The sequence below is a fragment of the Perca flavescens genome, chromosome 19 (assembly GCF_004354835.1).
Source record: "Perca flavescens isolate YP-PL-M2 chromosome 19, PFLA_1.0, whole genome shotgun sequence".
In the NCBI taxonomy this organism is placed as follows: domain Eukaryota; kingdom Metazoa; phylum Chordata; class Actinopteri; order Perciformes; family Percidae; genus Perca; species Perca flavescens.
In genome coordinates this window covers 24326204-24352975 of record NC_041349.1, presented here as the reverse complement: position 1 = coordinate 24352975, position 26772 = coordinate 24326204, and the positions used below count along the sequence as shown (strand labels likewise).

General features: G+C 41.1%; 1 protein-coding gene across 1 annotated transcript in view; it reads right to left on the bottom strand.

Moving 5' to 3' along the window:
* The window catches only part of ppp2r5b (protein phosphatase 2, regulatory subunit B', beta), a 38113-nt gene extending 14128 nt beyond the window's left edge, over positions 1-23985 (bottom strand). The window contains exons 1-5 of the mRNA XM_028563984.1: positions 23507-23985; positions 4454-4650; positions 2755-2856; positions 1555-1647; positions 295-425 (exon numbers count right to left, since the gene is read on the bottom strand). Of these exons, the coding sequence (XP_028419785.1) occupies positions 295-425; positions 1555-1647; positions 2755-2856; positions 4454-4650; positions 23507-23699 (716 nt within the window). The 5' untranslated portion in view covers positions 23700-23985. The remainder of the gene's footprint in view (positions 1-294; positions 426-1554; positions 1648-2754; positions 2857-4453; positions 4651-23506) is intronic.
* Positions 23986-26772: the final 2787 nt, after the last annotated feature.

Below are 26772 nucleotides of genomic sequence, written 5' to 3'. Positions count from 1 at the left end.
ATCACTAGTACTGATGCATTATAATTAAAAAGGAGATGTAAACTTGTTTTATCTGGTTTCACTTGTTAAATAACCACTTCAAATAACCAAAGAGGTTTTCCATCCCATACAATTTTTTTTCCTGTTTTGTGTTTTAAAATCATGACGTACCAAGCTAAAACAATGCACTACAAAGGTCATTAGCACAGCTTTTTGCCCTGCTGATGGTCTTCGTTGGCTAATTATTGATTTATTGAATGCTATAAATAGCAGTCTTAAATCCTGTGCATTGGATTGTTGAAAGGCAGCCTGTACCTGAGGAAGATGTTGTTGATCTGTTTGCGGATGTAGGCTCGGAGGCCCAGTAGTTTTCCATAGACACGGTGTAGGATGGTCTTTAGGTACTCCCTCTCCCTGGGGTCCTCGCTGTCAAACAGCTCCAGGAGCTACGCACACGCACACGCACACGCACACGCACACGCACACGCACACAGATAATAGATATAGAAGAGGATTACAGACACAAATACAGTACGTTTGTATTATGGTTCTTGTGGGGACCTTTTCTGACTGCATTCACTTTTTAACTGTTTAACTATTCTTAAACATAAATCGCTAAACATCTGACTGTCAAAATAATCTTATTTGTTGTATTTTCTTTCTCTAGTGAAAATATTTCATCATGGTGGTATTTTTACCTAGCCTGACAAGCCAGAGCCACATCAAGATGTAGGGTCTGGGAACTCACCATTGACGGAGCTCGATCCGAGGGGCGGGATAAACGGTTGTCTTTCAAATTCCCTCTGCACGTAATAGGATAGCACTACAACCAGGCAGAGCAACGAAGAAGGTAGCGAAGCTAGCTGATAGATTAAACTTTTGCCGTATCCGGTCGGCAAAACTCCGAACACATCTTCCTTTTTTTAAGAATGATTTCTCTGCCGTTCTTTGTTCTTTTATCAAAGAAAAGCTGAACTCCAAGTCTTCCAGAAGTCCGCTGTTCCCAGCAGCAGCAGCCATAAGCCCCGCCCACCGACTCTATACACAATGTGATTGGCCTGACCAAAATTTGGTTTTTGCAGCTTGAAAGTCAACGGAGAGTGCCTAGACCCCCCCTGGCTGCCAAATAAATTTGCTGCCACTAGGGGGAGTCTAGATTTCTAGGCTAATTTTTACCACCCACCAAGCAAAATGAATATTACATTAACTGTATTTTTTCCTGATCAATTTCTAAAATAAAGCAGGACATTAGACATAAAAATGTAACTGTCTTTTGGTAAATTTTTATTTATATGTGCCCCAACTTAGATATAAAAATTTGAAAGCACTCCAGCAGGGATTTTACTAGGTTCTGCGATGGCTGCTGTTTTAGAGGAGCGCTTCATTTATTTATACCTTTTCATTTATCAGGATTTTAGAAACATTTTAGATTTGGATTTCACAAGAGAGAGAGAGAGAGAGAAAGAAAGAGAGACAGAGAGAGAAAGAGAGAGAAAGAGAGAGAGAGAGAGAGAGAGAGAGAGAGAGAGAGAGAGAGAGAGAGAGAGAGAGAGAGAGAGAGAGAGAGAAGATTACCTGCAGGACAAACTTCTGGTCGACGTAACGTTTGGCCATGGAGGGCTGGAAGTCCGGGCTCTCCAGGAAACGCAGAAAGAACTCGTACACCAGCTAACAGAGGCACAAACAGCTAGCAATTAGACGTCATTTAGTGTCTGTGTTTATCTCCTTATGGAATAGTTTGACATTTTGGGAATTATTAATGTTCTTGCCGAGAGTTAGATGAGAAGACTTACTATACCACTCTCATGTGTGTACACTATACACTGTACTGCTTAACTATGTAGCTGAAGCCAGCTGCTGGTTAGCTTAGTTTAATTAAAAACATTTTTTAATGCTAAGTTAAGCTAACAGGGTGAGGTTCATATTGACCGGACAGATATGAGAGTGGTGTCAATCTTCTCATCTAACTCTTAGCAAGAAAGTGTATTTTTCAAAATGGCACACAATGTTATTGTTTTTGTTTTTTGAAGCTGCTCCAGGTAACATAGCATGATAATCGCTCAAAATGGCAGCAAGAGGGGACTCTTTCGAAAAATCTGAGCTTAAGCACCGAGAAATCTTAAAAGGGGACATAAAATAGCTTCACCTGCTGACTGTATGTTTAAGTTTAGACCAAAAGATCCCAAGCCAGAAAGGGAAAAAAAGATGTTGCTTTATGAGACAGTTTGGATTTCCCAACGTTACGTTTTGATTCATCTCTTCCTGAAGGTGCAGAAGTGACTGAACACCACAACCAACTGTCCTCTGGGCAAACATCAAAAGTGTATTCAGGAGATGTAACATTCTTCTTTGCTTGAGCTCCATTTTGTAATTCGGGCTTATAAAACAGGAACATTTGGGCCTTAAATCTAAAACTGCAGATTTAACTGATCAGCTGAACGCTGTATTAAAAGCATTGAACACCTGGTGGGAGTTGTGTGCATTATGGCATCGTCAGCCCTCCAAAATATATTATATAATATATAGAAGGGCCCATTTTTTAACGGCATTAACTGGCATTGCATTGTGTTTCACTTAAAAACCAAGCATCACAACAATTCCCAAACTTGTTTTTGGCGGAAAAAGCCAAAGTCAACATATTTTGCTGAATATATCTTTTCTAAGAGAAACTGTCTTTTACCCCTGCAGGGGAAAATGCACGACATTACGTAAATCGTCAGGATATGGTTATAATTTTACCACAACGTGAATTTGTGTGCTGTATATATGAGTAACCTGCAGATGCGGCCAGGAGGCTTCGAGTGTTGGCTCATCTTCCTCAGGATCAAACTCTGGATTCTCACTTGGTGGGAGAGTCCGGAAGATATTTACCGAGATCTGGAAAAACGCAAACAAGGAGGAGGAGGAGGGAAGGAGAGCAATGGCAACAGGAGGAGGAGTGTGAGGAAGAATATGGGAAGAGGAAAAGAGATGAAATGGATGAGAGGAGGGATGTGAATAGAGGAAGGGGATAAGGGGAGATGAGGGAAAAGCAGATCAGATGGAAAAGGGAAGGGAAAGGGGAAGTGAAAAGGGAAGGAGGTGGAGAGGTAGAAAGGCAGATTAAAAAGAGCCCCTAGCCATACAGAACATTCCTGTTCATGATATGGATATCCTTGCCATAAACTCAGGATTGAGAGAAAACTGAGGGATGCAATAGCTGTATTTTCCCAAAACTATGGTCTATGAGTCTCTGATAAACCAACAACTCTGAAAAAAACATCCTTTGACTCATTTCTAGACCTCATCCTGCCAATATTTTAACATGATGCGCGTCACAGATGTGCATCACCAAATTAGCTCTCAGGATAGATCCGGGATGAATAGCTGGTGTTATAAAACGATGTCAATTATCATTCAAATTTAAATTTTTCATGAGTCCTTTATCAAAGGGACAATTAGGTGGGTTTCCATCCACTAAATCGTGTTTGATGCTGTTCACTGACTGTGTTTGAGAAGAACAACTGGTAAGTTATGTAACCTGATTGCTCGCAAACTCATGATTTATTCAACAAATGCATATCCACTGGCCATTTAGTGCATAAACTACAGTACAAAAAGCAAGTGTGGTAAATCCCAACGCCCCAATTCAGCATTCTTCTGTTCTTTCCTTCTCTCCAAATGTCTGCTTGCATTAGTAAAAGTTCTAATTGCAGGAGGATATAGGCTCATTTTACATTACCATGTAAACCTCACTTGGATATTTAAAAAAGGGTACAAATCGTTGAGAGATAACTACAATTAGACTAAAATTCCACAATATTTCCACGTTTGGGAAACATCATCTGGCTCTCTAACTTTTCTTTCTTGGCCTCCCTCTTCCTCCTGTATAACATGTATTCTGTTGCACTGCACTCGGGCTCTAACCTTTGCACTTATTAGCAACTTATATCAAAGAATGTAAGCTTTCTTTTACCTTATGGCCACACATTAAAGCCTTTGCCCACTTCCCTTTCATCTTCCCTCCATCTCTGTCCTATCAGCATTTTCACATCCTCTGGGTATAGTGACTCCATAACATAAGCTATATCCTCTGCTCACTTTACCTTCTTTCCTTTTCCTTTCCCCCTCTCTATATCCTCTGGGACCTCTGGTGCTTTTTTTCATATTTTCCACCACACTCTCTTTCCTCTCCATCCTTCTATTTCTCTCCATCTGTGCGGCCTATTGCTACTTAGCACCCTGTGCAAATGTTCTATCTCTCCCTTCCGTTCTCCTCTCCTCAACACTTTTGGTCATAGCCTCTGGTGACCTGTGGAAATGCTTTTCTGGCTTTTAACATTTCATTTGCACATCCACATTGACCACATTGACCAGATTAGTTTTTTTTTTTTTCATCTAGATATTTAGCATTTACTCATCTGTCTTCCATTTCTCTCTTTTCATCTATCCATTCAATAGTCCATTATTTCCACCCCTATTCTCCCCTACCTACCATCTTTATAGCCTCTGGGTACAGAGGTTCTATGAGGACTCCTCTGCTAGTGGCCACGCTCTCCACCAGCTCGTTGAGCGCCGCACGTTTGATCTCCTTCCCCTTCAGGTCGGCCACGCAGTCCAGGAAATCAAACAGCACGCAGCACTGCTGCAGCTTCTTACAGAACAGGTCGTGTAACTCTGCCACCGGGGCGTCTGGAGGATTGAGAGGCGGGAAGGAAGGACGAAAGAAAGAGAGAAAGACACATGTTAGACAAATAGGTTAAAGGACACAAAAAGGCCAATGCAGCTGAGCCAAATCCGACGGCGTCCCTGAAAGGCGCATTGGGTTTGGTAGTGACAAAGTGGGAATGTTGGAGTTTACAGAGCTGTATTCTACAGGCTAGATCTTCATTCAAAGGTAATGAGGGAAGGAGAGCAGACGATTACTCCACAAACACATTTGTACACACCCACACACACACACACAGAGGCTTGCATCCACGCACACGCACACACGCACACACACACACACACACCTTCCTCCAGAGGGCTGTGTTGTATTTCAGTCCCATTACCCGTCAGATTCATTCTCCAGATCTGTCACAATGAAGCAACCTGCTGCCGGCCGCCAGATTAAAACCTTGTGTCTCCAAATAAAAAATAACACCACTTTTCACAGATGTAGAGAAAGTGGCTGATACACGTGGATTACTGAACACATGCATTGAGTTTCAAATTGATTCCACGGGCCTGAGGGGGTGTGAAACTAAAAAAGTTAAAAGAAAATAAAGAAAACAGCACAGTAGAGAGTTACAGGCTTTGACAGCAGCCAAATGGGAATGCTTGGTTCTTTTTTCTGAGTAACCAGATGATTGATGACTCAATAGCTAAATTTAGCAGTGAAATATCCAATCTTAAGATTCCTATATAGGTGTGTGAGATTTGGTCTGAACAATAATACATTGATTTACATTGAGATACAGTATCTCACAAAAGTGAGTACACCCCTCACATTTTAGTAAATATTTCATTTTATCTTTTAATTATATCTTTTAAGAAATGACACTTTGCTACGTGTAAAGTATTAAGTTTACAGCTTGTATAACAGTGTAAATGTGCTGTCCCCTCAAAATAACTCAACATACAGCCATTAATGTCTAAACCGCTGGCAACAAAAGTCAGTACACCCCTATGTTAAATTCCCATAGAGGCAGCAGATTTTTATTTTTAAAGGCCAGTATTTTCATTAATACACCTGCAACATTTTATGCAATCCAATACAAGAGCGTTACTAACTACACTCAAACAATGACCATATCGTAAAATGACCAATGACTCCCTTCTGACACAGTGTCAACAAAACACATTACAAAACTTTACTTGATTGTATTAAATCATAAAGGTGTGCTGAGTAAACTGCTTACTCGGTGTACTTACAGTCTTGAACAAATCTCCCTCAGGTCAGAGGAAAACAATGCGGCTTTAAAAATGGCTGGTAAGCAGTCTAGACTAACTGTGCAATTAGAAAGAGGATGATCCAAGAGTCACACACACACACACACACACACACACACACACACACACACACACACACACACACACACACACACACACACACACACACACACACACACACACACACACACACACACACACACACACACAGCAGGAGCGGATTAGATTTAACCCTTCTTAACCCCCAGGTGGGAGAAACAGGAGGGGTAAAGAGGGGCTGCCTGAAGCTCTTCCAGCCCCAGAACCCCTCACCTCTTGTGGACACACCATGACCATCTGCTCCCTTTGGCACAAAGCTGCACAACAATAGACGAGGGCTGCCCTTTGCTCGATGTGTCGAAGCACAAGACACACGCTCTTTTGAGACCATTAAAAACAGCCTTTTAGTCTATATCAATTACACCCAACTCTGCCTTCCATAGTTTAGATGGCGATGAGACAGAGTAGCCGTATTTGTACAGCATTTATTTTTAGTCTAATACTAGGGCTGCACAATATGAAGAAAATATGCGATAACGTAGTTGAATATCGCGATAACAATGTTACTTGCGGTTGCAGTTTTCTACTGATATTTTCTTTCAACAAACATAAGAGTGTCTATCGCAATATGTTGCAGCCTTTCACGATGTGTATATTGCGCCAGTTGATATTGTGATGACAATAAAAAAACAATATATTGTGCAGCCCTATCTAATACATAACACGATTACTAAGTTGCTGTTTCATAAAGTCCCAGTTTGGTGATATGGAAATACCTACACGACTTAAATGCAAGAATATTATCCTATTTGATCTGACTGGCAAATTTATGTATTTGGGGTTAAATTTAGTTTATATTTACCACACTACAACAAGATTGTACAACAATTTTCTCTGAACTTTTCCTTGTTATATGCTGACGATTGTGTGTTGTCTGTGTGTATAAAGGCTCAGAATACCGGGACTGTCCTGCTTCTTGTTTTTTGTCCATTCAACATTTAAGACGTGACCTGAATGTACTTTTTCTGTTACTTTTCATTAACATTCCTTTTTTTGCCCAATTTACATCTAGTGGCGACATGTAAGAGACTGCCCACTGAGCTGTACTGAGCGGCCAATTTGTACTTGAATTGCAGCCATTTCTTAGTGACTGGACAAACGTGACAGACAAGTTCACACAGTTTTCAGACTATTTGTCACGAAAAACAAGTGTGAAAAGTTGGGTGAACTCTTTCTTCTGACTTTGCTTCCAGAATGAAGTCTAAATCTGCAAGGCGACCACCTGGGTATTATGTGGTTCTTGGCTGGTTTGAGATAGCTCCATCCTCCGATCCTATCCCTCTTCTACCTCGCTCCCTCTACCATCCTTTCCTTTCTTTCTCCACCTCTCTATTTCCCTTTCCCTTCCTAATTTGATTGATTCCTGATTTCTCATGGACCCCCTTTTTTGCTGTCCAATCCCTCCCTCCCGTTCTCCCTCTGTAGACTGTGAAGGTGAAATCTAATCCATTTTTTATGGAGAGTAATTGTATAAAGATGTGCCGTGCTGGGACTGAGAAGAAAAAAAAGAGAGAACAGAGCGAGGTGAAAAGACGAAGAAAAAAAAAAGCATGTATGTAGAGAGTGAAATAAGAGGTGAGAAAAAGAGAGGGAAGTTGAAGGGAATGAAGAGACTTGGTGGGTCACGTGAGAGCAAGTGTGGGAGAGAGCAAAGAAAAAGAAAATGAAAGCGAGGAAAAGTGTCAGGAGATGACGGGCACAGACAGAGCCAAAGTACATATTTTAAGGCAAATGGGCTAAAACTGTTTCTTGGTTGTCGGTGTTTGCTAAATTATCCACCCGTATTACCCCACTGTCTATCATCATGCCTGGAACAGGTAGAAAATGCTTACATTTGGAAGAAACATTTCCAAAAACACAAACTCAGTGAGTGATGGTGTTGAGACAGTGGAGAAACCACCTAATGGCTGTGCTATTATTAGGTCAACGCAGGTTGCTCCAGAGCCATTTATTCAATGAAGCTTTAAATATCATGTCAGTGCAGTGATTAGAATATTTACTAAGATTGTAATCACAGCAAGTGAGTTTCTGACAATCCAATTTGGTATTATGAATGGGTAACAAACAAGCCTATCTGTGACTATAAAATCCAAAACATTAAATGCATGTAGTTAAATTTGACTTCATGTATTTAATCTTTATTAACTCAGAAAGTCAACATGGCACAGCATTACCAAAGTTAGCCTACATTACCGCAATTATAAATGTAGCACGTCAAAGCAATCAGTAAGAAAAGCAATAACACTGGTACTTTTTTTTCATAAAAAGTAAGCTATCAGTGCTAAAAATGAAGCCAATGCAGAAGTGCCAAAAACTGCAGATCATCGAGTGGCCACTTGAGGCTGGCTCCAAAAGGGAGTTGATCCCCATAGACCCCCATGTTAAAAATACCCAACTTTACAGCAGAATTAAACATGTTCACAGCCTGGTACAAAAAAATGGGTTTTGGTCTCTACAGCTGAGTTTCCTCTTCAGAACAACTGTAACTCACCAGTTAAAATTATATTCAGGCATAAAGTTCTGCATAGGGCGTTCCACTTTGAGTGACGTGCATATTTTCTACAGTCCATGGTGCTAATACAAAGTGCTTCAAGCTTTGTACAACTCTTCTCTTAATTCTCTGTTCTTCTATTCATGTGACTGTGCAGATAAAGGATCCTTTCAAAATGCACATTCACAAAAGAATGATACATTTACCAGTTTTCGGCTTTTCTACATCCCTTTAGTCATTATCTGACAAATTTACAGTGCAGCTCTACTTTTTTTTTCTTTTTAAAGCCAAGGAGGTAATGTTTTGGGTTCGGTTTGTCTGTTTGTTTGCCTGTCAGCAGAATTATGGAAAAACGGACTGGCCCAATTTTCATGAAACTTTGTCAAAGGATGTAGCATGGGTCAAGGAAGAACCTATTACATTTTGGAGTGGATCCAAATCATGGGGCAGAGACACATAATTTTTTACTTTTGTTAATATTACAAGATAGGGCATTTGGCCTTGAGTGCCCTTAGTTATATGGATGTAATGTGAAAGAGGTCACTCATAAGCCTCTTTTACACATAGTTCCTGGTAAATTACTGGGATAACCTTCCAGGCGCCGCTAGTGATTTTTACTATTCGCAAATACAGCCACATTCAGGAACATTTCCGCCTTGCACCTTTTCACACTTGCCATGGCAATGATGTGGGAAGGGACAGAAAACTGTGCTTATCCGGGCAATGTTCCTGCTTGCATTCACACCACAGCCATACCAGCAAAGTCCCTGGAATGTTACTAGGTCCTGAGGTGGTGGGCAATTGGTGGGACAGATTTCCCTTCATATCGATCCCTGCTCCCATTCACACATGACCACCATCAGGAAATGTCCCTGCACATTTCAGGGAAAGACTGCATGTGTGAAAGGGGCTATAGTGACAAACACGCAGGTAATTATCACCAGACTCTGCATTTCTTTCAACTTCAGAAGGTGATCATATGTCAATGTTGTGTTCACAGCTTAGTATAGTATACTTTATAGTTAGTTTTAATTTATCATTTATAGAAGTTGAAATTACATTGAAAAATAGAAATTTAGCAATTTGTTGTGCAGGTGTAAATTCTAGAGAGGCGCATTGAAAAGTGTACCAAAGTGTGTTTCACTCACTGAAGGCCAAACACACAAAAGAGCTCTTAGCTGACAGCAAAAGTCCATCCTGCTTCATGCTTTTTTGTAAAGCCAAGTATCATGCACATACAATGTCTCAACAATGGCTCCTAAGCCAGTTCTGTAGCTGTCTAAGAAGAGTAAAAAAAAGAAAAAGTCGTTGGGCCATGAGGAAAATAATGTGCGAAACCTCTGGAGAGGCAACTCAATGAGAGATTCCCTCTCCACTGATGGCTGGGGGTGTAGGTGGTAAAAAAGCAATTACAAGAAAAATGAAGAGAAGGTTTAAACAATAACAGAAATACAGAGTCCAACTGTTCAATTGAGACATACAGTTCTACGACAAGACCAAAAATAAATACGACAAAGGACTCCAAGTCCAAAGGGAGACAGGCAGAGAGAGCTCAAATACAATACGCAGTCTAGAAAGCTACTGGGTCACTTTAAGTTTTGCAGATACTGAGGACTGATGTGTGATATTATCGGCCATTAAATAAGGAAACATTAAATTGCCAGAGATTTTAGTGGAGTTTAATGTCTGCCTCAGTTGTGCCCATTCTGCCTCTCTGTCCCTCATTTCAGCCACATCCCCATTTCCCCAGGCCCCTGCATCTTATCATATTAAGCTTTATTGAACAAGATGAACTATCTCAGATGAATTATCCTTACTCAGACCCACTCCGCCCCATGCCCATTGGTTAAGACACCTAAAAAATCTTTAAAAACTGGTCACAAATATAAAGTTGTTGCTTTTTTAAAGTGTAATTAATTCCCCAAAACAGTTGGGCACTGTAGTTTTTAGGAAACGATACTTAAACAGGAGTAAATAATGCATTTGTTGGGGACTATTTTCAGTGGCGGATTAAAACACATTTGGTATTGGCAGTAGGGCCGCCACCTCTTACTCGATTAGTCAACTAATCGGTCGTTTTGGTCTTAGTCGACTAAGATTTCTTTAGTCGATTAGTCATTTTTTATGCTTATTCATGCTTAATTACTCATTTCCAAGAAACTTATGAGCACATTTATGGTAAACACAAGATTTAAAGTGGTGCTTTTGCAGGATTAATTAAAGAAATTAATTAAAAAAGCTCTGTCAATTAAATCAACTAATCGATTAGTTGACAAAATTGTATAATTGTTAGTCGACTAAGAATTTCTTTAGTCGAGGACAGCCCTAATTGGCAGCAGCTGGACAGAGTGTGTGGGATTTATTCAAAATAAACTACAGTGGCCAAGTTCATTGTAATGACTGAACATGTCACCCAGTACAACAATGTGACTCATTGATGTGTTTTAATTGTTTTTGGCCAACAATGGAATCTAGTAAAAAGATCGATCAATTGGCCACAATATTTGTTCGTACGATCGTATATTTTTGTCCTTTTCACAGAATCTGTTGACAGTAAGGAAATGAAGGCATATCTCCAGACGTGTCCTTTAAATACACAGAGGAGGAAAAGGCTGATGAAAAAAAGACGACGCGAAACACAGAGAGGGGGAAAAGACGGGATGTGACGTAGACAAGATGGTGAGCACGAGAGGAGGGAGAGGGGTGGGTGGGTTTGGTGAAAGGAGCAGTAACATAAGTATGAGCGGTGCCAAGCACCCTGCAACAGCATAAAAAAAAAACACATACACAGCTGCACAAATCTAAATATAGTCCTGCTGGAGAGAGAGACAGAGAAGAGAGGAGGCAGAATCTGGGGAGGAAAACAGGAGGAAGGAGAGGGGAGCTATATAGGGTTAAAAGATGACATCATCCCCTTCGTCCTCCTCCTGCTTCTCTTTCATCTTTCCATCACTCGGGTACCTCCCTTCTCTCTCTCTCTCTCTCTCTTTCTCTCTTCACTCCCTCCATTAACCTCCAATCTCTCCAAGGTTTTTTTTCTCTCTCTCAAACAAGCTCTTTAAGTCAAGTCTTTAAATAACAGTTATTGTGTGTGTGTGTGTGTGTGTGTGTGTGTGTGTGTGTGTGTGTGTGTGTGTGTGTGTGTGTGTGTGTGTGTGTGTGTGTGTGTGTGACAGAGAGAAAGACAGAAAGAGAGGAGTTTTTTTCAATTGGTTGTTTTAGCCACCATCCAAGCCGCCTCTGCACCTCACACACACACACACACACACACACACACACACACACACACACACACACACACACACACACACACACACACAATGCACAGATACAGTGACGCAGAGAGGAAGAGAGGATGGGGAGGGAGGGGAAGAAAGAGATAGAGGCAGATAAAGAAATAAAGCAAGAGAAAGACACAGGTATAAATAGTAGAAGGGAGCTACAGCAGCTATCAGAGGTGAGACACCATGCAGAAGTCAGGTTGGTATATATATCACCTTAAGGGGTTTAAGTGACGCTTTAAGTCTATCTCTAAGTAATCTAATCCTCCTTATAACACATCCACTATATCACAAACTGCCTAGGAAACATGTACAACGCATCATCCGGTTTATCAACAGCCTGATTAGAAAGGGAAAATGAAGAGTTGTGATGTTATCACGTGTGACTGACTACATCCCCCTCCCGTCTCCCCTCCTCAGATGTTCAAGAAGACTGAAGAGTAAACAGCAATTAACCTTCCGAGAACGAACAGGACAAACCATCCCGCTGCTTTAAATTAGAGCAGGAAATACTTGGAAGTTGTCACTTGGTGATGGTAGTGAGAATAGGTAATGAGACAGGCTGGGTACTAGAATATAATGTGTAAATAGAGTTGTATGCACAGTCTGTTTATGGTAATCAAGCCAGAACTGCTGATACTAATAGGATGAGCACATTTTTAACATACATGTGTTCTCTGCTGAGGATGTTGTTTTATTCCTCTGACTTAGCCTGTCTGAGATCTCACCAAATATGAACAGATTGTCATGACATTTGGTGGACAGATTGGTCTTAGGCCAGGGAACAATTCATTACATTTTGACTTTTATCTAGATCTAGAATTTCTACTACACTTACTAAATTAAAAATAGAGACTGGATTGCAAATTCTATGGAAAGTTTTCAGGGTCAAAAACTCAATCTCACCTAAAATCCCAATGATGGGTGTTTTTGTGGGTTGATGGAAGTGTGTGCTCTGTGGCTCTTTTCTTTTCTAAGGTGTCACGCGTAGTGACGACCACACAGAGAATTATAACCAACTCTGCAGCTCATTATTTTGGTTTTACAGCTAACACCTTTACTGTTTTGATATCAGTGTTCTCAGCAAACTTGCTTCCAGCTGAACGACTCTGTTTTTCAGTTAAAAAAAGCTAAAAACTGTATACGCTACCTGCCCAGCACCAAACAGCAGACAGACAAAGTTAGCAAGTTGCTGGTTTACACAGTAGAGCCTTTAGCAGCCAAGTTATTATATACAGTAAGCTGTCAGTGCTAATACAAAGTGCTTAAAGCCTTTCATTCTTCTCTTTCCTGTTCTTCATACAGTATGCCTGTGCAGATAAATCATCTTTTAAAATAAGTGCACATCCATAAAGAATAATTAATCAGTCTCTCGTAGGGACAAACTTATAGGAATTAGCCCTGATATTTACCTCAGTGTACGCTTCCTAGCCAGCGCTAAACGGCTATCAAACAAAGTTAGCGACTGGCTGGTGAACATAGTGGAGCATTTAGCTGCTAAATAGCCAGATATTTTTCTCAGGAGTTTGTTGAGACAAACAGAGCTAAAAGGACAGTGAATATTACACTGACTTACATTCGCTGTGTGGACAACAACACAACTCCAAATGAATGCTAATGCTCTGTGTCTGTTGGATGTGTAAAAAAAGCAACTCGTTGCTAACATGTTATAGCTATAACAACCACGATAACATGTTAATGTAGTAGGCCCTATTTACAGCCTGTTCTACTGCCCCAAAGTGGCCAAATCAATCAGTTAATGTAACTTAAACTCATGTCCACTTACTAGCTTTTTCACTTACTACCTATCAATGGTACATCAGTCTTAAGTCAGCAAATTGAAGTTGGTATAGCATATATAGGGAGAACTAAACTAATTTCAAATTTCTAATGAAAAATGTGGAATGTGTTTGAAAGCTGAAAAACGACCTTGAGCTGCATTAGGGTTATTTTTTGTTAAAGATTATTTTGTCGAAGATGGAGACTGATTTGCGAATTCTATGGGGTGCTTGCAGGGTCCAAATCAATTTCACCTAAAATTAAAAGAATGATGTCCTTGGATTCTGTGTTGATGGAAGTTTGTGCTTACTGGCAAACTTCTGTGATTAGATTTTCCATCTATTTTTTAGGCTGAAACACAATAGGAAAGATTATAAAACAGGACAATTATAATGACAGTCCAGAGAATTTGTGATCCTCCCTATTAAGGAGCTACACAAACAGAAAATTACCTTCTGAAAAATATCAATGATTGAAGTGAAACTCATTACTGATTAACAATGAAAGTGGCAGCCACTGTATTGGGAGACATTTTCTTAAAAGCATTGCATTTAAATGGCAGTGGATTTCAAAACAAAGTCTTTATATGCTGTATTCAAGGGACGCATAGGCAGAAACGTCCCATTCACTCTTTAACAAAGGCAATGAGAGAGGGCTAAGTCATGGCAAAAGATTAAGCGGTGCGCTAAGCCCATCTTTAAATAATCCAATGATACTAATAATACACATTTCCACCACACACAGCATAGTGAAGCGAGACCAGCTGGGTGTTACATTCTGTGGGTAATGTCTGTATGCTCTGCTGTCTGTAATATTTTGTGGCTTACTCTCCCTATAACCTGAATCACTATCAATAAATATATTTAAATACATTGGTATAAATTAAAAGACTTTTTTCAAGTGTCTCTGGGCTACTGGACCTCTTTTATCTCAAATTCTGCTTGACCATAGAGTGACTTTCAGGGATTTTGGATATTGAAATTCTCCTCCAAAAGCAATATTTGCTGTGTGAGATGTACACACAAATTGGAGACAGTTAGTAAACAAATATGGGAGACGGTTATCCCAGCTGGAGACATCCTCAACATTTGATCAGCAGCTTTGTAACCGTCACGTGTTAAATAATAATGTGTTGGTTTGTTTTGCAGCGTCTCCATCATGCTTTCTACACCGCTGCAATGAAAAAAAAGGGTTTTTTAAACGTGATTGTGATTTATTGCAAATCTTCCTTCATAATTTCCTTCAATAATGAATCACAACATGTCACCTCTGCATGTCCAGTATTTAATTCTCTTTGTTGACTTAACTTTGCACTGCCTCAGAACCCCAACAGCGTATTTGATAGTAAACACCCATCAAGGTGAAACTTGGGGTTTCTCAATCAGAGCATTTATTTGCCCGAGCATCAGCGGATTCCTTTAAGAATCAACTCTTCGCTTCGGCAACACAGCAGCAGTTGTGGTTATTGCATCGCTAGCCATTTCATTACATCGTCTCCCCTGCAATATCCTCTGCTTTCTATTCTTTTTTATCTCGCCGTCTCTCCTCCCACAGTTCCTCCTCCACCTGTCAGCTTAATGTTCAGTCATTTCCTCTCTCCTTATCCACTCCATTTCTTTCGTCACCCCCATCACTTTCTCCCCTACTCTCTCTGATAATTGATCTGAGACCGTCATAGAGCAAAAACTACTTCATGCCTTCTGTAACTCAATACCAGACCCATCCAGCTGGCCTCTCCCTTACAAACACACGCACACACACACACACACACACACACACACACACACAAAAAGGAAAACACACGTGAACATATCCTCTCATTCAGGGTAACATTTGACCTAAATCATGTGAGGCTATGTTACATGTTGCATAGGCAATGTCATTTTTGACAAGTGCAGTGTCACATTGTGGCCCGAAGAAAAAACAGAAATGACATCTAAGCAGGACAATACACCCGAAAGTTGTGTGCTATTTGTTAGCTTGCAGCTACTTGTGGCGATTAGTGCCAAGGGAATCAGTATTTCTTTTGTTGCAACATACAGTATACTGCAATAGTTTTCTCTCAATGACAATTGATCTCTTGACAATATTACAGTGTTTTAAGTGAGGCGGTTTCTGCTGATACAGCTTTGTTTGGTCAGCTCGACATTCCTTCATATATTTTAAATTCTGATGTGACCAGAGTAAAGTGAAAATGTAATGGGAATCATTTTTCAAATTCAAAGAAATTGTCTTATTTAATTAAATAACGATTTAGGAAAGAATGTGTGCAGTTTTCAGACATCAGCGCAACCTTGTTTGTTTTCACTTCAAACACAAGTTGGACATTTAAAAGCTTACTTTACTTCTTTTTTTTTTATATGGCTGGTACAGCATATCCTTAAAATTATACTCTTCCCTGATTCTGTTATATTTCACGAGAAGATCTTTAAGATTTCATAAAGGGCAAGTCTGATAGCATGTTTTCCTTCTAATCCCTTCATTGTTAGTAGTGAAAATGGCCCATTTTTCAGTAGATTATGAAACACAAGCGGCAGTGTATTTTTGTTCTTTCGCAGACAGCAGTGGGAGCATTTTAAATGCATTTCCTATCATTCCATAGAAACAGAAGGCTTGCAAAAGCCCACTTTGACCTGGTAAACAGCATCCAGCCCACTGGATGATAGCATCATCAGACAAATGTTTACATGCACAAAGATTGACTACCTGCTGGTCTGCAATAGGGATCTTTCTCTTTCTGATTTGAAAAGAGCACATAAACTGATGCTTCACATTACTACTTTACCTAAAACGCCTAACAACATTGAATTATTTCTGTTATCTCACTCTGATTCAACTCACCATCTGTTACTCTGTGCAACAGAGCCTGATTCAATTACATTGTCTGTAGTGCGCGTCTTATATCTGCAGGGTGTTTCCTGGCTTTTAGTGATGTTTTAATGCTAACGCCAACCAGCAGGATGGATTTTGTGCAGGTACGGGAGATTTAACACTCTCTAAGCTCACCCAACATCATTAAGGGCCTTACATAGTTATTTGGAGCTGCTCAGCAGCCCTTTAAAAAGCCACTTCTGCTGGCAGCCACTGACTGAAACAGTCAAGGACAGAAACCATCATGCATGTTTATTTTGCCACATGGATATGTCGTTTGCATGGTTAAAACAGCAATCAGCTGTTGTTACTTTGCACACTGAAGGGTGTTTGCATGAAATTATCTATCTATCAATCAATTACTTGATGCGAGTGCTTTTCTATTAATGTTTTTTTTTGGGGGGGGGTTTTCTGTTTAGCTGTTTTCAGGATTCAGCATCCAGATAAGCAGACTGGAGCTGAGCGTGTTGATTCATTTTCAAAACAGCAATTAGGCCTGCTGCTCTCCTGCTTTCACACTGGTGTGGGAGATAATAATAAACAACTAGGTATCAATTTTTGATGAGAAGAAATCCTACACCACAGTCGACTGTAAGAAACAGCTGTGGTAAAAGATTTGGAGTATTTGATTTTTTTTTGCTTCATCTGCTGCTGTTTTCCAGATCAGATGATGCGCCTGACGAAATGAAGTTTTTTTCTTTTAAGTAGGACAACAAAACTAGAACCTCTCGTGACATAAGATTCACATAAATAGTTTTGGTATGATCATCTTGTGACTTCCAAATACAGATACCCTCATTTTAAATTCAGAAAATGAGGCCCATTGATATCAGGCATACCATGACCTTTCTAATGCATTGGGTGACCTATCATGTCAGCTTAAGTCTATGCCATTTACTGCAGTCAAAAATGCAATGTGAGCATGGTTAAACTGTTCGGCAGCAAAGGCTGGCAGAATGTGCCGCCGGGCCGAGATGAGCAGAAAGTCTGTTTTGTGTGTTTTCTGTCTGAGCTTCTGCTGAGTTAGTTGCTGGCAGCAACACTGTTCCCAAAGATCTCAAGATAGACCAGAAAGTGTCCCATGATCTCCCTGCATACATACAAGCTTTACACAAACACAGGCCTAAATGAATACTGGTGCCTCTTTAAGATTTTATCCTCACTGGGCTCAGAATAGAATCACTGACCTACTGCGACCACAAATGACAACCCTATTCCTAACCTACATGGTGATTTGCCATCCAGATCACATTTCTATTAGTAATTACATTTCTACGCACAAAAGATTATATGTCTACCTGCAGTGAATGTGTTTGTACTTACAGTGACGTGATTGCATTTCTACTTACTATTTCTATACACAGTGATGATGCATGAATGTCTACGGTAACAATGTTTCTACCTGTCATATATTAGATATTTCTGCCTGTGGTGATGATGTTTCTGCCCTTGCTAATGACATGTTTTATCCCTCAGGTGGATACTTTTTCACAGATACACTGTGTAGAGTGTATTTTCACCTGGATGACTCATACTTACTGTAAGTCATATGAAAATGCAAGGACTGGCAAAGCAGATCACATTCTGATTGCAGAAGTGTATATATAACCTATATTCAGATGTCTTTTTCATTATAGACTACAGATAAGACCAGCAGAGTTAGAGGTGTAAAAGTCTACAAATTAACTATACAGAGGGATTATACATACAGAGGGATTTGAAGCCGAGCATATCTCAAGGTCCAAAGCAAGGAATCTAGAGCTGCCTTGTTGGTTACAGGATCCTCTGTTATTGATAGACAGAGACAGTTGGTTCCAAAAAAATCATCCTGAACCGCATTTGTGCTAATTGTCTTTGGTGTGCTAACAAGACATACAGTACGTAGTATTCATAAGTTTGTGTATCTGCTGAGTAGATGCTGGGCAGGAATGTGACCTTGGTCTGGTTAGCCTGCCAGCGACAGCACAACATCCGTGACCAGGAAGCCTGACAGTGTCTGTAGCCCCAGAGGAAAGCATCCCAGCTGGGGAGGAGCACTGAGAGCGGCAGTGTAACTGAAGACATGGAGGAGGACAATCGGGAGAATGCCAAGGGTCAACTCAATAATCAACTCGGATCAATCTGAAACAAACAACATCTTTTATGATAAGCTATGAGGCATAATAGATTTTACATCAGGTTGGCAAAGTCCCTCCACTTCCAGTGGACCACCATGGGACATTATTTCGGAACAAAATATGTACCCTAGTGAATGGCGAGAGACAAATAATTGTTTGATCCCATTTGAATTTTGATGAAATACATATATGATGTTCGTCAATTTAAAAGATAATTTTGCAAGTCAAGAAAGAAAGAGACTGAGAAAATATGTAATTAGAAAGAGTACTCACCCCAAAATCACATAAGTGACATCTAGCTGAAGCTATGATGCCTGCTGTGTGTTTCGGACCCAGATGTAACGTTACTTACAGGAGCTACGGGTCTTACTCGGTCAAAAGATGCTGTTTCAAACACATCAGGTAAGATAAAGTTGCATGTGTTGTGGGACATAGCTAAGCTAGCTAGCGAGCAAGGCTGGCTAGCTAGCGAGCAAGTCGAGCAGCGAGCAAGGTGAGATACGAAGTTCACTGAGCGGTTTCACAACCTACGACAAACTGAGACTTTCTTGACTTGCAAAATGATCTTTTAAATTGGCAAACATAATATGGCTCAATTCAAACTGCATCAAAAAAGTATTTGTCTCTCCCCGTTCACTACGATGCATATTTTTAACGCAATAAGGGCCCAGGGGTTGCCCCTTCTTTACTAGACAGAATCCTCAAGTATTTTAGATAAGAGGAAAGGAATGCTCTCACTGTGTCTGAAAACATGTTTGCTACTCATCTGGTGGTGGTTCGGTAACTGTGACAGCAGATAAATATTTTAATTTGCCTAGGTCCGAGAGAAACAATAAGTTTATGGAGACTTGGTGTCTCCATGTGACTTAATCATCATCTCATTTGGGGCCCTGTCTGAAAATCTTCAGCAGTAGTAACAGTAAAGCTCCATTTAGACATTTAGAACATTTAGACAAAAAAAAAAGAAGATGAGAAACCACTTGAAATGGAGCGACTGCTAATAGCGTTAAGGAAATAATCAATCTCTTGAGAACACAAATGCCTGCCGAAAGATTAGGCAGGGTTGGTTTTTTACCAGAAGGGTTTTGTGCTTTTATGAAATAGACCTCGAAGGAAAAACTCACCCTAAATTCCATGTTTGAAACAAGTATATTCATTGGTATTGACATAAACTGTCTGTCCACTGCAGTAGAGTGGAACCACTTTAAAGCCCAGCACTGGTCCAAGAACACAGTGTACAGACGGGGTTGAAAAGCCTGTGCATTTGCTTCTCTGTGGCCAAACATGAATACAATGCACAGTAAAGGGGATTACAGTGACCCTGTATGCTTCAACCTTCGTCTGTGGATTAATTAGCTGCCTTGACCATCCCCGCTGTTCTTTAATTGGTCAGTTCAGTGTTACAGCTGCATTTAGCAGAGGAATTGACCAATGAATAGACTTTGTTTTTGTACCTCCAAACTTCTATAAACCTGCCTCATGTACTCGCACTACAAAAACATCTCCTTTGCTTTGTCTTGTTGTTCCAATTAGAAAGCAGTTATTTTTGAAGGCTGTATTTCACACACTACTGATGACTGATCTGCAAAGATGCAAGCTGTGTCTGCATTGCATTCTGATCAATTGAGGCTACTAGCGATGGGGAAACAAGTGTCTTGTACATCTGGCAACAGCTAGATACTGAAATCATCACAATACCATACCGCATACATAACTCCCTTTATTTTCTGTAGTAAGTTTTTCAGGTTCAAAACTTTTTAAGTTTTAAAAGGGGGCAATATGTTTCACACACTACTGATGACAGATCTGTAAACACGCAAGCTTTGACTGCATTGCATTCTGATCGAATGAGGATTTATTCCCGTTTTGACTGTTGAAATCAAAAATATTGAGGCTTCTGCTCTTTCTGAAACTGAGATCTTAAACTTGATGTTCACTGTTGGTCATTTCAAACATTCCTTGCTGTCAAACCATTGTAGCTGTGTACTTTTCTTTTGGCTAGTTGTCTATAATACAGCATCAAACAACAAAAATGACCCATAAGAAGGCGACGGCCGTTCATCACTAGAAGCTTTCAGGGTGTTACCCTTCAATGCTGCTTACCAGCTTTTCCTGTTACTTCTTCTTCATAGTTATATGCCTTTTAGGTTTCTTTCGGTGAGCAAGAGTGAAGCTTTGCTCAGGGCTTAAAGGGAAAGAGATGTGCCGTTGTTAACAGGAGGTGTAGTGCAAATTAACAATGGGAATGTGACTCCCTGGAGGGCAAAACACCCACAAGTCTGTCTACACTTGGCCTACATTCTGGCCGTGACAGACTTCCACTACCACCAGGCTTTTCTCCTGTGCCGGTGCCGCAAGATCTTACTATCACTTCCTCCTGGGGATCCAGGAACAGTGCCGCAGCGGTGCAGCAGCCATGCGATAACTGGGACTTCTATGAAGGCAACAGCACATATGCACAGAGAGGTCTGAACCGAACCGGTGCTGTAAAGATGCAACAAAAACCCTCCATCATCATGCCTGAGAAGTCAAAGCTGGTGAAATGAGGTGCAAAAACACAAGCACGCACCTCGCACCAACTTTAAGAGCAGGAAGGTCTTTTCTTCATTGTGGGTTAATGCCAAGAGATTGCAGGCTACGTGAAAGTGGAAGTAACCTTATAAAAAGGGGTCAGAGGCATATATTAAGACTTACAATATACGGCACACACAGGTTAAAAAGTAAGAGACAGAAGACACGGCAAGGTGAGGAAGAGGCGTAGATAAATAGATACAGATCGACCAGCGCTTAAGAAAGCAAATATAGAAAAGGGGATGAAACGTGAAGGGATATGTCTTAAGAAAATGTACAAAACTATTGATTTGGACATCTTTGACATGTAGTGTCTAAACACAAAGTCTAGGAAGAAAATATCTTTTATGGGTTAAAGTGACTGTGGTAAATGCTAAAACATAGCATAACAGTAGCAGGTGAATAGAAGAGCTTTAATGTTAGTGAACTGACTCAGTTACACAACATCGAGCTTAAGTTTGCTAACATGAGCTAACATTAGCCACGAGAAAACACTGGTCATACCAGACCAAGTAAGGCTGATGCAGCATAACATCTGGGTATACTGAATAAGGGTGTGTTTTATCTCTTATGAATCGAAACCTTTTGTGTTTAAGAAAAAGAACGTGTAATTTTCTTCATTCAGAAATGAAATAGTGTGGCTTTAAAGTATAAACTTGAATGGATCATCTTTCTCCATCTTTAGGTCATTTTATCAGCAATGAGTACCTTTTCCGTTCTTTTTTGCCCACTACACATGCTGATGTTTACCGTAGGGCTGCTGCTAATGATTTTTTTCATTATGGACTCTTCAATGCTTAACCCAGAGTGCCCAGAGTCCATGGTGACATTTTATCTGTGTCTTTTTTTGTTGTCAAATAACCATCCAGAAAGCCCTAAGATATTCAATTTATAACTATTAAACAGACAACCACCAAATCCTCACATTTGAGAAGCTGAAACCAGAACACGTTTGGCATTTTTGCTTAATGAATTGCCCAAAATCGAATTACCGGTTACAACATCCTACTATTTTGGTCTGTATTACACCAAACCCCAATGTAGGCAGCATTACAGTATTTCTGAAAATGAATTCTGAGAACATATTGAACAAGCATACAAAGATCAAAGTGGTCTCTGTGTAGTAACAGCAGCTCTGGGATTAGACCTATGGCAACAACAGACCTGCAAAATAGTGCAGGGATGTCATACCATTCTGCATGTCAAGATCTTTACATAGCCACAATATGGACAAGTACGTTTTGTATTCTATGTTTTTTTGTTTGAGGTTTATCTAATCTAGGCGATTAATGCACCAGTGGTCTGTCAAAGGGAAAGGCCTCATAAAGAGGAGATGCTTCTCCCATTTCCCCATCAACTAATCACGGAGACAAGCTGATGTTTGATGATATTGCATTTTAACGAGCGTGTAAGTGGTACACATCAAGCTCAGTGACTCTGCATACATGAACGCTTAGACAAACACATCCTGAGCCACAGTTTAAAGCATATTTTCTTCAAAAAACACACTTTCACAATCAAGTAGACGACAACGCAAAATTGTAATCGAGTTGATGTTTGTTACTAAAAAATTAGGACGATAGGAAGAAATATTAACCATTTCTTACCTATGTGGTAGCCCTCCTACAATGTAATTTTTTTTATATCACTTTCGATTTTCATCTGCTTCAGCAGCAATTCAATCCCAGTATAATCTAAATATAAGAAGGGGCAGAATAGACCTCTGAAATTATTGAATTAATCGATAAGACGAGTGACAGAAAATGTATATGAAACTTTTGTGAAAATCAATTAACCTTTGGAATCCTTTTTCAAACAAGAAATCACTGATATCTTCTCCAGCGCCAAGGATTTACAGCTTTTCTTTGTTGTAAATCCCTGTAAACTGGGTCTATTTGGGGTTTGGCTGTTGGTCGGACAAAACAAGACATCTGAAGACGTTGTGGACTTTGGGAAACTGCGATGGACATTTTTCACTCTTTTCTGTAATTTAATTGACAAATAATTAATTATTAATGAAGATAATGGTTAGTTGGAGCCCTAAAACTGAATATTCCAACAACAAATGAATCCCAAACCAGACTGGCTCCCACCAGATCATCAGATCATAATTGAAAGCCATTGCTATCCCCTCTGTCAGTTAGAAAGGACATGCACAGAGAGGACAACATGTATCAGTCGACATATACTGTACCAATAGTAAATGCATCAATAGCCCCTCTGCACAGAACTGATCAAAGGGTGTCTTGTAGTCAGAAGATGACATTCAGTTGGAGGTGTGAAGAATGAAGATTTATATAAAGTGAACACAGTGTGTCTATGGTGGCCTTGTTGAGCCCTTCATCCCCTATGGTAGGCCTAGCCCTAGAATACACTGACCCATGGCTGCTGAAACAGCGTCTCACCTTTGAGCAGGGGCAGCGGGGTGAGCTCCACCTGGGAGCTCTGGTAGCGGAACTGGGACGAGCTGTGGGACCTCCTCTGCCGGGCTCTGCGCATCGACCTCCGCGGGAAGCCATCCACCTTCTCCGCGGACGGCACCGAGAAGCTGGTAGTCGGCGAGGACGGGCTGGTCGGAGGCAGCTTGGTCGTCTCCATGATGGCTGTGGATGGCGGTGGTGGGGCGTGCGCGCGTGCCTCTGCGTGTGTGTGAGTGCGTAAAAGGAGGCGCTTGAGAGGATGTGTGTGACTGGAGGTGAGAATAGAGGTAAGGATGGAAGAGTTTGTGTTTTCCTGAATCACAGGTGGATTATCAATTGATCAGAATGAATAGAGGAAGAGGAGGAAAGAGGGAGGGAGGAGGAGAGGGGGGAGAGATACAGGGGGGGGGGGGGAGAAGGTGCAGAGGCGGAGGAGAGGTGAGGAGAGATATCTTGTGGATGTCCAGTCCCGTGCTGCGCGCCTCGCTGTCTCTATCAGAGCCGGACTGGAAATGGCAGCAACAGCATCAGCAGCATCCCTGATTCTTCTGTATTTCACGCACAGATGCTAAATCGCTTGTGTATCATCCCCGTGGAGGAGTAGCCTGTGCAGCTACCAGATGATGCTCAGACAGGCGCGTCTCCCCTCTCGCTCTCTCTCTCTCTCTCACACACACACACACACACACACACACACACACACGCACTCACCCTCACACACACACACACGCCTCTCTGCTGCTGTATTGGCGTCACACACAGACTGTCATCGGCCTAAATTTGGATATGTATTTCTTGAATTAATTACAGAGATCCTTATGTAAAGAAATCACTGTGATCAGGCACCTCCCGTTCTGCTCATATCCAGCTCAAAAACAAACAAACAAACAAACGGACCCCAGGTCAGTTTATAGCTTTTTTTTCTCCTCGATGATGCTCCTTATCAATAAAATCAGTGATCGGTCCTGGCGGTGGATAATATCATAAAATCATCAATCTGGGCCCACCTCGGCTGCCGCATCACTGTTGTCCTTCTCGCTCGTTTTTAACGGATCCTCTTTCGACAGTTCAAACGGCCGCACCTGCTTGGATTTTTTTTTTTCTCTCTCTCTCAGAAGTGGATAATGTTGTTCTCGTCGCGGTGTACACCCCTCCACAAAGCCTCCTCCTCCTCCTGCCGTCCTCCAACCGTATCAGGGCGGGGAAACAAACGCTCCCTCAGCGCGCCGACATGTGCAGGTCCTCCGCCAGCCTGAGCCCCGCTGCGGCGCTCCGTCTCTACCTCCGCGGTGAGAGAGAGGGGAAAAAAAAGAAAACACGTCAATAACAGAAAGCAGCCCGCTCCTCCTGGAAAGTGGAAAGCTGGAGTGAAAAGACTGAAGGCCTGTGTTATACAATAGCACCCCCGTCTATGCCTGTCAGACTGACGCGTTTTGCTCCTGTCCCCCTTCTCGGTTCCCGTTATCCGGTCGTCCTACAGCGCCTCAGCGAGCTGCGTCAAGAAGCACGCGGTGAGTCAGGAATGCACCGGAAATTAGGCGCCCTGACTTTCAAAATAAAATAATAGCGAAAATAAAAATTGTAAAAGATGGTTTATAGAAATTGACTAATGGCTGGATTACTGGGGCAAAAATTAGCAACTGGGTCCAAAATAACTTGCTATGCACGACATATCTTGTTCCTACGGTGGAATATTTTGTCGCAAAAGGTAAAAAAGGTATTTTTATACAGGACCCTTTCAAGACAGGGCCCCAAGGTCAGGTAAATAAGACTCATGTAAAGGCTGTTATTATGCCAGATGATATTTTTGCTTTAGTAACTCCCGTATTTCAAATGGAATTAATAAACCTAGACTACCAGTTGTAGAGTGAACTTGGGGCTTTTCAGGGCCCCTGGTAGGGGGGGTCACTGGCAGTTGCCTATATTGCGGCAATCCAGGATTACATGGGCCTAATAAAAAGGAAATATTACATCAAAAGGTTTACTTTAAGCCTGAATTACAGATATGATCTGCCCATTGACACCTGTTCATGCTATTTGTGGGAAAACAACTCAAGTTGTAAACTTATTTCCACCAACAGTGAATTTAAAAAAGGTACAATGTAGGCAAACAACATAAGTAAGCACTGTAAGGTTAAAGTAGCCTATCCCCAGATAGGTTGGTAAGCCTGCAGTGTGAGGCTTACTTACATCACAAGATTTCTTAAAGGTCCCATGGCATGAAAATTTCACTTTATGAGTTTTTTTTAACATTACTATGTGTTCCCCCAGCCTGCCTATGGTCCCCCAGTGGCTAGAAATGGTGATAGGTGTAAACCGAGCCCTGGGTATCCTGCTCTGCCTTTGAGAAAATGAAAGCTCAGATGGGCCGATCTGGAATTTTGCTACTTATGAGGTCATAAGGAGCAAGGTTATCTCCCCTTTCTCTGCTTTGCCCGCCCAGAGAATTTGGCCCATCCATGAGAGAGAGAGAGAGACATCATGGCTTTCAAACGAGCAAAGTGGCAGTTGGTCAAGGCCACCCCCCTCCTCCTCAATAGCTACAGACACAGAAATGGCACATCGGGAAAGCTCATTGTGGGACTGGCTCTAGTGGCTGTATTTCTGCACCAAGGCTGAATTTTTGGAAAGAGACTTCAGATACAGCATTAGGGGACCACTAAGGTCTATATAAAAGCATCCAAAGAGCACCATGTCATGGGACCTTTAAGAACTGAAGGAAAACACATATCTTTTGAAGTGAGCCGCTGGCTTGCATTTAGACATCAAAAAAAGGAAGAAGAAAGTCTCACACTCAGAACTCCAGTGCAATCTTTTTTCATCTTAAAAGGCCAGAGGTCAGCGTTTCAGCCCCGAAAGACCACAAGATGTATGAAAAATGCTGATCTCTTCAAACTCAAAAGATTGCATTGGAGTTCCTTGACGCAGACTCTGCATCTAATTGCATTCAAGCAACAAAGTTCAACAAAACAGCTGAACCAGTGGGCCTGTATTTGAAGGGTCAAGTAATGACAGCAAATTATTTGTTGCAGGATCTCTTAATTATCTCACCAAACAATACACATACGGTACATACATTACACTGAACCCTGAACAAATGATGCCCTCAGTATTGACCAAGAAGGGGTCAAAGTCATCTGACAAGAGCCAGTGGACATCAGCGGAGAAAGATCAAGGAGGCCATTTGTTACATTTTCCACATATTGAATCTGCATTCATTTGCCCAAATGTCTCTCTATTTTAAGGTCTGT